This window comes from Sebastes fasciatus, chromosome 15 (assembly GCF_043250625.1).
Source record: "Sebastes fasciatus isolate fSebFas1 chromosome 15, fSebFas1.pri, whole genome shotgun sequence".
NCBI lineage: Eukaryota > Metazoa > Chordata > Actinopteri > Perciformes > Sebastidae > Sebastes > Sebastes fasciatus.
In genome coordinates this window covers 28,813,701-28,829,004 of record NC_133809.1, presented here as the reverse complement: position 1 = coordinate 28,829,004, position 15,304 = coordinate 28,813,701, and the positions used below count along the sequence as shown (strand labels likewise).

The window sequence follows — 15,304 nt, the reverse complement described above, 5'->3', positions numbered from 1 at the left end:
GAGTCCAACAACACAGGGCTTTCATTACGTTTCACTTTCACTTTACAGTCAGCTCATTGTTCGTGTCACATGTTCACAACGTTAAGTCACATTTTCACTGTAAATACAAAAGTAATTTTAAGCCCAACCATATTGTTTTTTCCCCCTAAACCTAACTAAATGGTTTTGTTGCCTAAACCTAAGCAAGTATTTTTTTTTAATTCACAACATTAAGCATGTGTTTACTGCAAGCGAAAAGTGACACCGAGGGGTCTTACGAAGCGTCAGTATGTGATGAGTTGGGATGGGAACGTGTTGGTGGATCTGCGGTCTCATTTATAAACGTTGCATACGCATAAAAGGGCTTGAAATATGTGTACGCCACTTCACCCCGCAACAGATGTGATCTATAAAAACAAACTTGACGGGAGAATGAGCGCAGCTGTACGGGAACTCTGACCCATGCGTACGCACATTATGGAGACGGGAGACTGGCGACGCAGACGGTGAGGTGGTGATTTGAAGCCAGACTGTGGAAATTAGATGTGAGAGGCATCATTATAGGTATAATGGTGCTTCTTACACATTTAATTTCTTTTCATATCACACGTTATAGATCCACTTTATCATAAACATTCAATCCAGCAGTGTTATTTGTGCTAGTGAGCCGTAGCTATTCCATAAGCACCTTTCAAATGTAAAATATATCAGCCAACTCAAATCTCAAATCAAATTCCGCTCAATATTTCATCAACGCTGTCTCACCATCTCATTCCCTCCAACTCCGGAGCTCAGAGGAGAGGACCGGACTACCGACACTCGTCGGTCATCTGTGGAGCAGCTGTTAAAATCATCATCGGTTGTAAAAATCCAAGATTGCATCAAACAGCATTAAAGAATATCAGAACAGAGCATGAACATGACATGACTTATTCAGTTATTTATTTATTTGTTGTTTATTAGATAGGGACAGATACAGTATAGACAAAATGGATCAGCTATCTGATTCAACTATCAGACTGTGTCTCCGGTGCTGCAGTGGCTGTCACACACGCTCTGCTTCCTCCAGTCACCTCCACCCGGCACATCTTCACCACCTCCACATACAGTATGGATTGTGCAAATTAGCAAAGTGTGGAAATATAGCCAGTGACAGCTCTCGCACAATCGTTACGCTCCATATCCTCCATATCTTCCCCTTACTGTAGAAACATGGCGGCCGGCTCCGTGAAGAGGACCCTCTCTGTATGTACGTAGATAAAACAGGCTCATTCTAAGCTAACGAAAGCACAGCAATTCTTAGTTTCAGGAGATATTTGATGATTACACACTAAACAAAACATACTTGTTAATGTTATATTCCATTTCTTCCAATAGATCCCCCTAAATGCTGCACACTGTTCCTTTAAGTACAGTGAAAAAATATCATTAAATCCAACAACACACAAAATGTTCCAACCAAGAATTCAGGTTCAAAACCCTGTTTCCAAACCTGTACAGGATAGAGAAACACAATGAAATTAAAACTGAAAAAGTGGAGTGTTTGTTTTTATTCCGATCCATCCAAAGGACATGTGTCGAACTACAATCTATGCCCTCATCCAGCGGGTATCTTGGTCGAAAAGCTGCTTGTTGTGCAAAGAAAAGGCCACTAGTGCATCCAGCTACTTTGTGCAGCCTCATAATGCTGATGCAGCAGTTTGGGCTTTTCTCAAGCTGCAAATTATCAGCTATAGAATCTCGAATATATATTTGTGGAAGTTTGAAACTCTAATAACTATTGAAAGTGCCAAGCATTGATATGATACTGGGCCCTTATACAAGCCTTAGTATCAATATCCAACATGAGGGACAGTATCAGGATCTGCATGTGGGGCTGCATTGAGGCTAGTGTGAGTGACTGCAGTGAAGCCAGCATGAGGTACAGCATTGGGATCAGTGGGAGGTACAGTATTGAGACCAGCGTGAAGGACTGCATTGAGGCCAGCGTGAGGGACTGCATTGAGGCCAGCATGAGGTACAGCATTAAGATCAGTGTGAGGGACTGTACTGTAGCGTGTGATGGACTGCACTGAGGCCAGTGTGAGTGACTATACTGAGGCCAATGTGATGGGCTGCACTGAGGCCAGTGTGAGGGACTGTACTGAGGTCAGTGTGATGGACTGCACTGAGGCCAGTGTGAGGGACTGTACTAAGGCCAGTCTGAGGGACTGCATTGATGCCAGTCTGAAGGACTGCACTGAGGCCTGTCTGAGGGACTGCATTGAGGCCAGCATGAGGTACAGCATTGAGGCCAGCATGAGGTACAGCATTGAGATCAGTGTGAGGTACAGTATTGAGGCCAGCGTGAGGGACTGCAGTGAAGCCAGCATGAGGTACAGCATTGAGACTAGCGTGAGGTACAGTAGTGAGACCAGTGTGAGGTACAGTTTTGAGGCCAGCGTGAGGTACAGTATTGAGACTAGCGTGAGCTACAGTATTGAGACCAGTGTGAGGTACAGTTTTGAGGCCAGTGTAAGGTACAGCATTGAGATCAGTGTGAGGTACAGTAGTGAGACCAGTGTGAGGTACAGTTTTGAGGCCAGTGTAAGGTACAGCATTGAGATCAGTGTGAGGTACAGTATTGAGGCCAGCGTGAGGGACTGCACTGAAGCCAGCATGAGGTACAGCATTGAGACCAGTATGAGGTACAGTTTTGAGGCCAGCATGAGGTACAGCATTGAGACTAGCGTGAGGTACAGTATTGAGACCAGTGTGAGGTACAGTTTTGAAGCCAGCATGAGGTACAGCATTGAGATCAGTGTGAGGTACAGTATTGAGGCCAGCGTGAGGAACAGCATTGAGATCAGTGTGAGGTACAGTATTGAGGCCAGCGTGAGGTACAGCATTGAGATCAGTGTGAGGTACAGCATTGAGACTAGCGTGAGGTACAGTATTGAGACCAGTGTGAGGTAGTTTTGAGGCCAGCATGAGGTACAGCATTGAGATCAGTGTGAGGGACTGCAGTGAAGCCAGCATGAGGTACAGTATTGAGATCAGTGTGAGGTACAGTATTGAGGCCAGCATGAGGTACAGTATTGAGACTAGTGTGAGGTACAGTATTGAGACCAGTGTGAGGTACAGTATTGAGACCAGTGTGAGGTACAGTATTGAGGCCAGCGTGAGGTACAGTATTGAGACTAGTGTGAGGTACAGTATTGAGACCAGTGTGAGGTACAGTATTGAGACCAGTGTGAGGTACAGTATTGAGACCAGTGTGAGGTACAGTTTTGAGGCCAGTGTGAGGTACAGTATTGAGACTAGTGTGAGGTACAGCATTGACATCAGTGTGAGGTACAGTATTGAGGCCAGCGTGAGGGACTGCATAGAGGCCAACGTGAGGTACAGTATTGAGGCCAGCGTGAGGGACTGCAGTGAAGCCAGCATGAGGTACAGCATTGAGACTAGCGTGAGGTACAGTATTGAGACCAGTGTGAGGTACAGTTTTGAGGCCAGCATGAGGTACAGCATTGAGATCAGTGTGACGGACTGCAGTGAAGCCAGCATGAGGTACAGCATTGAGATCAGTGTGAGGGACTGCAGTGAAGCCAGCATGAGGTACAGCATTGAGATCAGTGTGAGGTACAGTATTGAGGCCAGCGTGAGGTACAGCATTGAGATCAGTGTGAGGTACAGTATTGAGGCCAGCGTGAGGTACAGCATTGAGATCAGTGTGAGGTACAGTATTGAGGCCAGCGTGAGGAACAGCATTGAGATCAGTGTGAGGTACAGTATTGAGGCCAGCGTGAGGTACAGCATTGAGATCAGTGTGAGGTACAGTATTGAGGCCAGCGTGAGGTACAGCATTGAGGCCAGCATGAGGTACAGCATTGAGATCAGTGTGAGGTACAGTATTGAGGCCAGCATGAGGTACAGCATTGAGATCAGTGTGAGGTACAGTATTGAGGCCAGCGTGAGGTACAGCATTGAGATCAGTGTGAGGTACAGTATTGAGATCAGTGTGAGGGACTGCAGTGAAGCCAGCATGAGGTACAGCATTGAGACTAGCGTGAGGTACAGTATTGAGACCAGTGTGAGGTACAGTTTTGAGGCCAGCATGAGGTACAGCATTGAGATCAGTGTGAGGGACTGCAGTGAAGCCAGCATGAGGTACAGTATTGAGATCAGTGTGAGGTACAGTATTGAGACCAGTGTGAGGTACAGTTTTGAGGCCAGTGTGAGGTACAGTATTGAGACTAGTGTGAGGTACAGCATTGACATCAGTGTGAGGGACTGCATAGAGGCCAACGTGAGGTACAGTATTGAGGCCAGCGTGAGGGACTGCAGTGAAGCCAGCATGAGGTACAGCATTGAGACTAGCGTGAGGTACAGTATTGAGACCAGCATGGGGGACTGCATAGAGGCCAAGTAGAGGATTATTAATGAGACCAGCGTGAGGGACTGCATTGAGGCCAGTGTGAGGATCAGTATTGAGGCCAGCGTGAGGATCAGTATTGAGGCCAGCATGAGGTACAGTATTGAAGCCAGCGTGAGGATCAGTATTGAGGCCAGCATGAGGTACAGTATTGAGGCCAGCGTGAGGATCAGTATTGAGTACTGACTGATTGATTTTATTAGACAATTTCATAAAAAACAAACAAACAGCAGCTAAGCCAGGTCAGTGAGTGCTTACATAAGAGGGAAAAGTCAGGATAACACAATAAAGCCCTAAGGCTAATTTCCAAAGTGGTCACATGACACAACAAAAACATTTGTCAAAAACAATACAAATAATACAATACAATGCAATTCAATACAATCATCACCTGTCCTTACACTGTCATTCAGGATGTTATTCACTGTACTTCAATACAGAACCAGAGTAATAAAATAAAGAAGGGCACCTTGTTATCAGACATACTGGCCTACTGTGAATATCCCCTGAGCCAATTCTTAAACGCCAGCTTGAAAGCTCCCAAGCTGCTTATGATTTTAAGATTTCTTGGCAATCTACTCCACAGATTCACTGCCATGTACAGAGAAGTTTCCTTCCCCAGGTTACTCTTAAACCTGGGAGGAACACATTCAGTGGAACTGCCCCAAGTCGAATAGCTGTGGATGTATGAAACCTGTATGAAATATTTTTTTAGGTATTGAGGGACAGCAATGCTGAGTACCACGCACAACTCGATCTGAGAGACAGAGTTGTCATGGGGAGATTAAGAATAACCCTATCTACCTTATTTTGAGAAGTCTGAAGTCTGCTTTTAAGGAACAAAGTTAGCCCATGGTACCATGAACAGCAGTCATAGTCAAACTAAGGCTAGACAAGAGCTCCTGCCGGGGTCATCATCGCTGTCTTGTTCAGAATTTTTGAAATTCTTTGATTGATCTTGGTTATCACCTTTTCAGCCTGACCTATAATCCCGACATATATCCAGCACACAGCCAAGGTAATTGACTGACTCCTTAGCTGCAGGCGCAGTGTCACCACCAACAACATGAAAGCCAGGGGACCTTTTCAATTTCACCTTTGACCCAAACAAACAGTATGGATTCCGTTTTTCCTAAATGGAGTGAAAGCTTGTTATCGGTTATCCACCTGCTGACATTAGGAAGTTCTGCACTCAGCGTACTTATAACTATGCTTTTATCATTATGGGAAACCAGTAGTGTTGAGTCATCTACATTTAAAAGAGTTCACATGAAATGAAAGACTTTTATTTTATTTATTTTTTTACTTTATTTTTTTTTTTTTAGCAGTTTTGTAGATTGTTACCTAAAGTTTGCTGCTTGGATCAGCTAACAATTACAGTAAGGAATAATTATGTATAGTAGTATAGTGTATAATAAGTATTTCACATGCTAAGAATCACCCCTATATTAAATTGGTATAAAGGTTCTCATTTGTCCAGGTCACTGGATATCTTGTAGTCTCACATCCAAGAAGCTTCATCAATATGGAGCTGATTGATGAAAATGTCCTCTTGACAATGTCCAGTTGCTTTAAATTAACAAGGCAAAAGTGAGCATGGCTGACATACCCCCGCTCACTGCTTGACCCCTACTAAAGTAGGGCCAAAGGTTTTGCCCTTTTGGAACTAATGGAATTAATGGGCATTAACTAATTAACTAATGGGCACCCTGAACTTCTGACCCCCAAAAGGCACAACTACACCACACTGTCAACCATCATACCAAGTTTGAAGTTCCTAAGTTAAATAGTTTCTGACACGCGAATGGACGGAAGGACACGCGGAGCGCTATATGGACTTGGACTTGGACTTATATAGCGCTTTTCTAGTCTTCCGACCACTCAAAGCGCTTTACACTACATGTCAGTATTCACCCATTCACACACACATTCATACACTGATGGCAGAGGCTACTAAGGTGCCAACTTTGCCCATCAGGATTTAATCTAAATACTCATTCACACACCGATGGCTATGCCTCCGGGAGCAATTTTTTGGGGTTAAGTGTCTTGCTCAAGGACACATCGACATGTGACCCGGAGCAGCCGGGGATCGAACCACCGACCTTCCGATTGGTGGACAACCTGCTCTACCCTCTGAGCCACAGCCGCCCCATATATATATATATATATACCCCCGACTACGTTGTTGTGTATGGAGGACCACAAGAGTCACGTAAATAGTAATAGAGCATTTAATTTGATTTGATTAATAACTAATTGTACAATAAAAATAGGCATTAATAATTGTTTTCAAATTCATTTATTAATCTATGCATAAATGGACAAAATTATAAAAGTATTTCATTATTTGACATTTTAATGGGCAATAGAAAGATGAATTATGAAAATAATTTAATAATGTAATAACTTATTACATTATGAACAAAACTCTTATTACCTCCGCCAAGGCCGAAGGCCTATGAAGGAGGTTATGTTTTCACCGACGTTGGTTTGTTGGTTTGTCCGTTTGTAGGATTACTCCAAAAGTCTGCGATGGATTTGAATGAAATGTTTTGGAGGGGTGGGGTGTGGCACAATGAGCAATCCATTTTGGTGGCGATCTGGATCATGATCCGGATTCAGGAATTTTTTTAAGCATTCTGATCAGCCAGAACATTAAGATGTCTGGGTATAACACAAGGACAGTGTAACTGATGATGCGTTGATGACGCATGACCTCGCCTTCTTCCTTCAGAGAGAGAGACAGAGAGAGCTGTGGGGGGAACACCGATTCTACAGTTGTTGTCCCCCCCCCCCCTCTCTCCCTTGCTGATCGCAATGCTTAAAAAAAATCCTGAATCCGGACCATGATCCGGATCACCACCAAAATCTAATGGATTGTTCATTGTGCCACACCCATCCCTCCAAAAAATGTCATTCAAAGCCATCGCAGACTTTTGGAGTAATCGTGCTAACAGACAAACCAACGCCGGTGAAAACATAACCTCCTTCCTAGGCCTTCGGCTTTAGCGGAGGTAATAATAATAAACATTACAGTTTCAATAGGGTCCTCGTGGCTCGACGTTGTCGGTGCTCAGGCCCTAGTAAACCGGCACAAACTTAGAAGGGTTCTGCCCCTGAACCCTAATAATAATCAGCATTGAATTTCAATAGGTCCTCGGCTCCGACTTCATCAGTGCCCTAATTACAGTTTCAATAGGGCCTTCGCCAACTGACATCGTCGGTGCTCGGGCCCTAAAAGTAAACATACCAGTATTGATTATCCACAACACCCTGTAGGATGTTAAAAGCCCACCCTTTTCGGTAGCCGCCAGGAGCAGAATGGTATGTTGCTTCCATCTACACAGCCGATCACTTGGGGAGGTCTGTAACCCCATTAAAAATGCTCGGCTATTTGGATCGCTTCCTCCTGGCTTGGGACTTTTATGAAGTGACTCATAGCTTTGTCCACCATACCGCGACAGAACATACCAATTTTTTGACTGTGCTTCTGTGAACGGGTGTGCCACTTTCATCAGTTACGGAACTGGTGTTCGTATTGTTGTTTCCTCTGGTCTCATGAACGCTTCAACTGTGTCACACAGTCGGTAAAAGGATGTCGTACTCATGCGGAAATTTTCTCTCCACTCAGAATCAAAGAACTTCATCATGAGAACTCTATCTCACCAGTCACGGCTGCTTATCTCCATCCACAGCTCCATTGTCCTACGTGGTGGCAGTGAAAGTGACCGGCTGACACTGGTCAAAGTGGAGGACCTTAATATTTCCTGTCGCTCTAAGGTGAAGCTAAAACCTGCAACGCGATGTTGGCATATAATCGTGCTAAGCCCAACACAAGCCAAAGTGGATACATTTTAGTCACATTCAAATTAATTTAAGGTTTCCTGTCTTCCAGGAATGTCAGATTAGAGTTTAAAAAATTGCTGGTTTGTTTTTGTAAACATCACAGCGTAAGCGCAAATAGAATACAGTAATCAGTAACCAGGCTACTAGTATTTATCATGTATATGGGGAGTATAGATTACTTGATTTCTCTGTGCTCATGTAAACACCATATCCCGAATATGATGATAACCGGGATGAGCCTCATAAACGAGTTATTTCATGTCCATGTAAACACAGTCATTGAGTCACTGGAAATGATCGCCAATCCTTTTTAACAGCCAAAGACTGTATGTACAGTATACGATGGTTGTTTTGCAATAAGTGCTTATGAAAGCCTTATTTCTTCTGTAGCTCTATGGTGTTCCCTCAGCATGCAGTCTTACTGAAAGACTTCCTTCTAACCATCCCCTCCATCCCACATCTGCTTGTTTGCAGGTATAACCACGGTGCTGACCATGACCACCATCAATACCCACCTTAGGGAGACTCTACCCAAGATCCCCTATGTCAAGGCCATTGACATTTACCTCATGGGTTGCTTTGTGTTTGTCTTTCTGGCCTTGCTGGAGTATGCCTTCGTCAACTACATCTTCTTCGGTCGAGGTCCTCACCTGCAGAAAAAAGTGGCAGAAAAGGCTGCCAAGTCCAACAACGAGAATAAGAGCAGACTGGAGAGCAAAAAAGTGCAGGTGGGAAAGGAGTTTTACTATCTATACTGTATATATTCAAGATATTCATTGTGTGAAAGCTGTCTCCTTATTTTTCACTGATACTGTATATTCTTGGAATAGATTCACAGTGGTGTGAAAATGGTAGCTTAGTTTTCACATAACAATTACAACCAAGTTCTTGCATGCAAGAAATCCCAAAACCAAAGAATCATGCACAGTGTTAATCACTTGCACTCACTTTTAATGAGACACTTTTTCAGTATTCTTTAAAGTAACTAAAACCTGTTGTTTGACCATGTCTATTGGCAAAAGTGTTTATACCAGTTCCCAGTCAAAGGCTGCCTCGAAATCAAAAACTAGGGGAGGGATTTCCAGCACAACATGGAGAAAGGAGAAAGACCGAAGAGGTCAAGATGACCTAGATGAAGGCCATAAGCTGGAACAATAAAGCCTAACAATAATGTTGTTCTGCATACTACGAGTCTTGCTGGAGCTTTACCTCTCACAATTGAAAAGTGGCAGCAGTAGTTGTGTTAACCATGTAAAAGAGTGAAGTTCAAACACTGCCCTCTGTAACACCTCCGTACACCTGGCCAATCGCACCATACATAGAAAGTGGACGGGATTGTCAGATTGTCGGTTTCAGAAAGTTGCAAGACTTGTCGGATGCAGATGTGGGAGGAGGGTGTTTCAGATGCTGTTAGACGATCCCTTAACCTTGAGTTTTGTTTTACTTCCACCTCTTTGCTGTTGTGGGATTTCCAGCTCCTTAAAGCTGCTTCCTTTAAAATTGTTTGAAAAAAAGATTCCTTAAGGTTCCTACAGGTCTAACTTCTATGGGGCAGTCCAAGGCACAATATTCAAATTCCCATACATTTCCTCTAAATAGGATGCTGCTTGTTGTTAGGGATCCAGCCTTTGACTTTGCATTCAATTTGGGTTTTGGTTACAATATGAATTTAATGAAATCGGATAACCACCTTCCTCAGGTTGATGCTCATGGCAACATCCTCCTGACCAACCTAACCAGTGAGATGGGTGGATCGGATATGATGGGCGTTCTCAATGACCCTCGGGCTACCATGTTCTCTTACGACAGTGCCAGCATACAGTACCGCAAGCCCATGACCAGCCGAGACCTGTACGGACGACCGGCCATTGACCGGCCGATGGGCCACAAGAAGGGCCGCTTGCGGAGGAGGGCCTCACAGCTCAAAGTCAAGATCCCCGACCTCACGGATGTCAACGCCATAGACAAGTGGTCCCGTGTCGTGTTCCCAATCGCTTTCACCTTCTTCAACCTGGTCTACTGGCTTTACTATGTCCAATAGGGTGGCAGTAGTGAGCCTGTGTGGCAACACCACTTCTAATGATTTGATAGCTACCTAAGTCTTGTACAGCGATGAAAATTAAGGAGCGTTCAGTCCATTTGTATAAATCCTGTTTTGGAATGAGTAGTACTGGATATCTTTACAATGTAAATACAATTATATACTGTATATATATACAGTATATACATATACATATATATATACAGTATGTATATGTGTGTGTATATATATATATGTATATATATATATATTGAACAGGTATAATTTATTATAAATCCTGTCACTTTTGCTGTACTCATCCTTACAAAATAGACAGATAAAATAATAGAATTTAAGACACAATAAAGGTATGGTATTTCTAAGTTGAACCATGCCGAAAAGACTCCAAAACTACGGGAAATTATTTTTCATTTGCTCTATCTCTTTTTCTTAACTTCTGTTATTTCACTTTTTGCATGTGAATGGAACACAACTTTTTGTTTGCTTGAGGTAAAAAAAACTAAAAAAATGTCAACATTGTACCAGCGTTATTCTCACAGCGTCTGTGAGCATGTGCAATGTACTTTTCTTTAAAAGAAATCAGGTAAAGAATGACCAATGATGTCACTATGCTTTCAAAATCACATACAAAATTTCAAGCCCTGATAAAACTTGCTGCTGGTGTCGAAACACGTGATGTTACAGACTATTATTGAAAATTTTTTGTCTGAAACCTGAAATTAGACTGTACATAACTGAATTGCATAGAGGTTCATCCACCTCGTTGTGTTAAATAATTAAAGGGCCAGTACGAGGTCAATGCTACTCTCTTCAGGACTGGACCATTTTTCAGTGGATTGCTTTTCATCTCGTTATCAAGGCTTATGTAGTCAAGGTTAGGTATCAGTTGTAATAAGTTCACGTTTGCTCCAGCTCCAGTCCTACAGTGAGGTTCAAAATACATTTTAGAAGACAAACTAGTGGCGAGGACAGCAAGACTCAGTGCCAATGCAGGAGGTAGTGTGTCCTTTACAGTATATAGGAGACTGGAGTTTGTGTTCCGTTACAGACCTTGCAATGAATTGCCTTTTTATCAATCCTTAAAATAAGCTTTTCCTAAGATTACCAAATGTTTTAGTTGCCTACTTCTGCTGGGCAGAAGGCTCACCGGCGTGTGATACCGTCGCACATGGCACCCTTTAGCGCCTGTAGGAAATGCACCAGGCTTTCAATTAACTACAATGTAAACCCGTCCGCGGCAATAGCAAACGCTCAGAGAAAGTGCTCCGGGATTGTGTTGACGTAGTTTAAAGAGCGAGAAAACACTCACCTGGTCGGTGGGAGCGGTGGTAGATGGGCCCAACAAACACAGGGCTTTCATCCATGAGACCGCTGTTTGTGTCCCGTGCATAAAGTTTCACTTTCGCGTTACAATCAGCTGTTCGTTTGTGTCCCCTGTTCACAACGTTCATGTCATTTTCACATGATTAGTGAAATTAGGTGATAGCAATTTAAATCCCCAACATTTTAATTTTTCTTACACCTAACTAAGTGGGTTTGTTGCCTAAACCTAAGCAAGTGTTTTTGTTTAATTAACAACATCAAGCACATGTTTACTGCGAACAAAATGTGACGTCAAGGGGTCTGACAAAGCGTGAGTGATGAGAAAGTGTTGCTCCCACATAATCTGTGGCAGTCCAAGTTCATGTCTAATGTTATGTGATGAGGACAGTATTTTTACCTAAGAAACTCTAACATCTACACATGGGTGACAAATGAAAAGAATCCAACTCTGTAGCCAGATAAGAACTTCAATACTGGACAATTATGTTTACATGAAATGACAATTTATTTTTAAATTCCTCCTTTCTAAAATATTTACACATGGCAAGATATGATTAAAGTAAGGGAAAGACTGGGATTATGGTAAATAATTGTTAAAGTACTGTATGGTTGGGCTCAGTCAACAAAAATACCTAGTTTAAGTAAGGGATAATGTATACCGGCTAGGTCATTGTTGTGAAAGAATCCCCGACATGGCGTCTCTCATCGCCCTGAAGGGGATTCTTTCACAACAATGACCCACTAGATGTACATTATCCCGCTTATTAAACGGCTACTTACTGAAGAAATCAATATCTTGACACAAAAATGGTCCGCCAGAGTCCGACATCATAGCTGCGCCCATAGCAACGGTCTGCTATACATAGCAACGGTCTGTTATACATAGCAACGTTCTGTTATACATAGCAACGGTCTGTTATACATAGCAACGGTCTTCTATATACAGTATAGCAATGGTCTGTTATACATAGAAACGGTCTGTTATATAGAAATTACAGACCACAGAACGCCGTGATTGACCAATCAGAATCGAGTATTTAACACAGCTGTGTAATAATCTTAGGGAGAGATCATGGTTACAGTTAATTAAAAGGTCATCATTAATTGCGTGAAAGCTGAGCACACCACATGCCACCACCCTAAACCCTACACCTTACACCATACTTCCTGCATTGGCACTGAACATTAAAATTAGGCTTAAATCATGAGGTACAAATTTGTCCAATATGGACATAATTTCTTGGGATAGTGAGCTGTTCTTGGCCTCTAACACTTTCAGCAGTTTACTATCGACAGGAGAGGCACGCTGTGTGGTTGTCTGCTGTTGCAGCCCGATAGAGGTAGACTGAGACACATTGTGTGTTTGTGTAATTCCTTGTTCTGGCCAGAGTACCTGATATCTCCCACATTCTACTTATCTTGGTGGACCCAAGGGGGTCGGCCTTAGCAGACATTCTCATGAGGTTTCTTTGTGTTCTAGTCCTTTCATTGTTTAAATTTGAAGACCTTTTTAAAGCCCATAAACTACAGTCTTAGTGTTACACAATCATGTTGGCTTTCTCTGGCATCTGCTCACTTGCAACAGAGGTGCTCGCTTGCTGGTAGAGAAATATGCAAATGGTAAAGGAGGGTTCACTTCTTTGGTTGTGGTAGGGTTTCTATTTTTCTGGTCACTGAGTGAGTTTGTCCGCTGTGGGATGTGAATGTTCACAGTGGATCGACAGCTGAGTTTTCTTAAAGGATATCTTGGTCTTTATTTTCATAATTTAGCCATAATATTTTATCAGTTATGCTAACATTGTGCTCACCAACTTAATTGCTGAGATATGAGAACACAGCAACAAACTCGGGTCAAACGGGTCAAACCTGAGCAGCCAGATGATCAGACAGGTTGTAACAAACCAACTGTTATCCAGATTGGATATATTTGGAGGTAAATTTAAAAATGACTTCCCATGAAATACAGGTAATAAGAGATCATGGAAACAATCAAGTGGTTTCCCAAAGTTAGTTTTTCCCACTTTCCCTGATAGGATTACTCATAGGAATTATTGCCTAAACTACAAAAGTAGAAATGAAGAAGATGAAATAATCGGATACAAAATGGAAGTAGTTAAACTAAAATGTTTTTTTTTCTTCCTCAAAGTTTCCTCAGTTGAAGACAAACTGTTACGGTGTAGCAGCGGCAACTTCATGGTTAGGACAAATGTGGACTGCTAGTCTTATCAGGGCTTCAAACAAAAAAAGCAGCAAAACCAGGCTTCTACAGGACGCAATAGTAGCAGTGTGCTCTTTCCTCATGGCTGAATATTGTGCCTTTACCCAGAATCTCAATATTTTCACAGGGTTTAACTTAACTTGTATCTAGTGAGTAGAATTTAAGATAAATCATCTTGTACTTTTTTTAGATTAAGAAGAACAAGGAGAACCAAAAACACAAGTGGACACTTTAAGATCTTTTCTTAAGCTGTACAGTACCAATATCTAAGCGTAGATTGTAGTAGTAAGAAATTCCAGCATTACGATGACAATCTTTTGAATTCAATGCTGAAAAAATCTCCTGCAAGGCTGGTCTCCATGCTACCAGTGTTGCTGTTTCTAGACAGAGCGGAGCGGACAGAAAGGAGGTGAAGAAAGAAAAGAAAAACAACTCGGCTTTCTTCACAACAAAGGACTCAGGAGATGGACACATGTTTTCTGTGAACAGACAAACTAATGGAAGCCCTGAACAACTGGTTTGCCTACGGGCTGTGGAGGGGGAGGACATGTGCTGGACTCTTATTGTATAATATTACTGTACAATTTTTCTCTCATGCTCTATATGTGCTCTCAAGTGGAATGGAGTGTGGGTGTGTTTGCTTGTGTGCGTGTCTTTCTGCTTGTTTACAGGACAGGAACAGGAATGGTTTTGTCAATGCCTGTTTGTGTGTGTGTGTGTGTGTGTGTGAGAGAGAGAGAGTGTGTGCGTGTGTGTGTGAGTGTGTGCGTGCGCCAAATTAGTATAAGCATATGTGTGTGAGAGGGAGAAAACACAAAATACTAATTCTTTGTGTCAATTTATAGAGACTTCAAAGAATGCAGTTTCAATAAAATTGCTGACATCTTGACCAACTACATATAAAGTGTATTTTTGTTGGCTTATCAGAAACTAATATATTTGGGTTTTTTGTTTGTTGGTTTGTTTTTGTTGTTAAATAAACCCCCAAAACTGTTAAACACACTACGGATGGAGGTTGGGGGTGATAATAGGAGCCCAAAGCCCCCTAACATGTTAATCCAGCCATGATAATATGAACCTCATAGAAAAAACATTAAATTTAGGGATGTGTTCTGTATCTAACAAATAGAGGTCAACTGGCTCACACTCACACGTCACAGTAAAAGTAGACTCTTTCGAGACAGAAAAAAGGCAACTTTTTACTTTTCTCTTAAAGGGACTGTTTGTAACTTTTTAAGCGTATAAATGTAGCGGGTCGCCACACATGCGCGCTCGCATATGCGCGTTCGCGTCTGCCTCTCCTCCTCTGCCTGCCTGCCTTCACTCAGAGAGCGCGCGCGTTCTCGCTCAGCTCGCTCCACCTCTAGACGTGAACGCGCGCTCACTCCACACTGCAGAAGAGTTAGTTTAGCTCTGAGAATATCTAGTGAATGTACAGTGGACGTTTGTGCAGAAATAAATGCGGCAGCTCCTCCAGACC

The 15,304-nt window shown here is 42.6% G+C and overlaps 1 protein-coding gene across 1 annotated transcript in view; it reads left to right on the top strand.

The window, feature by feature from the left end:
- gabrb1 (gamma-aminobutyric acid type A receptor subunit beta1) overlaps positions 1-11,534 on the top strand; it is a 54,857-nt gene extending 43,323 nt beyond the window's left edge. Inside the window, exons 8-9 of the mRNA XM_074609772.1 lie at positions 8,717-8,970; positions 9,942-11,534. Of these exons, the coding sequence (XP_074465873.1) occupies positions 8,717-8,970; positions 9,942-10,283 (596 nt within the window). The 3' untranslated portion in view covers positions 10,284-11,534. The remainder of the gene's footprint in view (positions 1-8,716; positions 8,971-9,941) is intronic.
- The last annotated feature ends 3,770 nt before the right edge of the window (positions 11,535-15,304 follow it).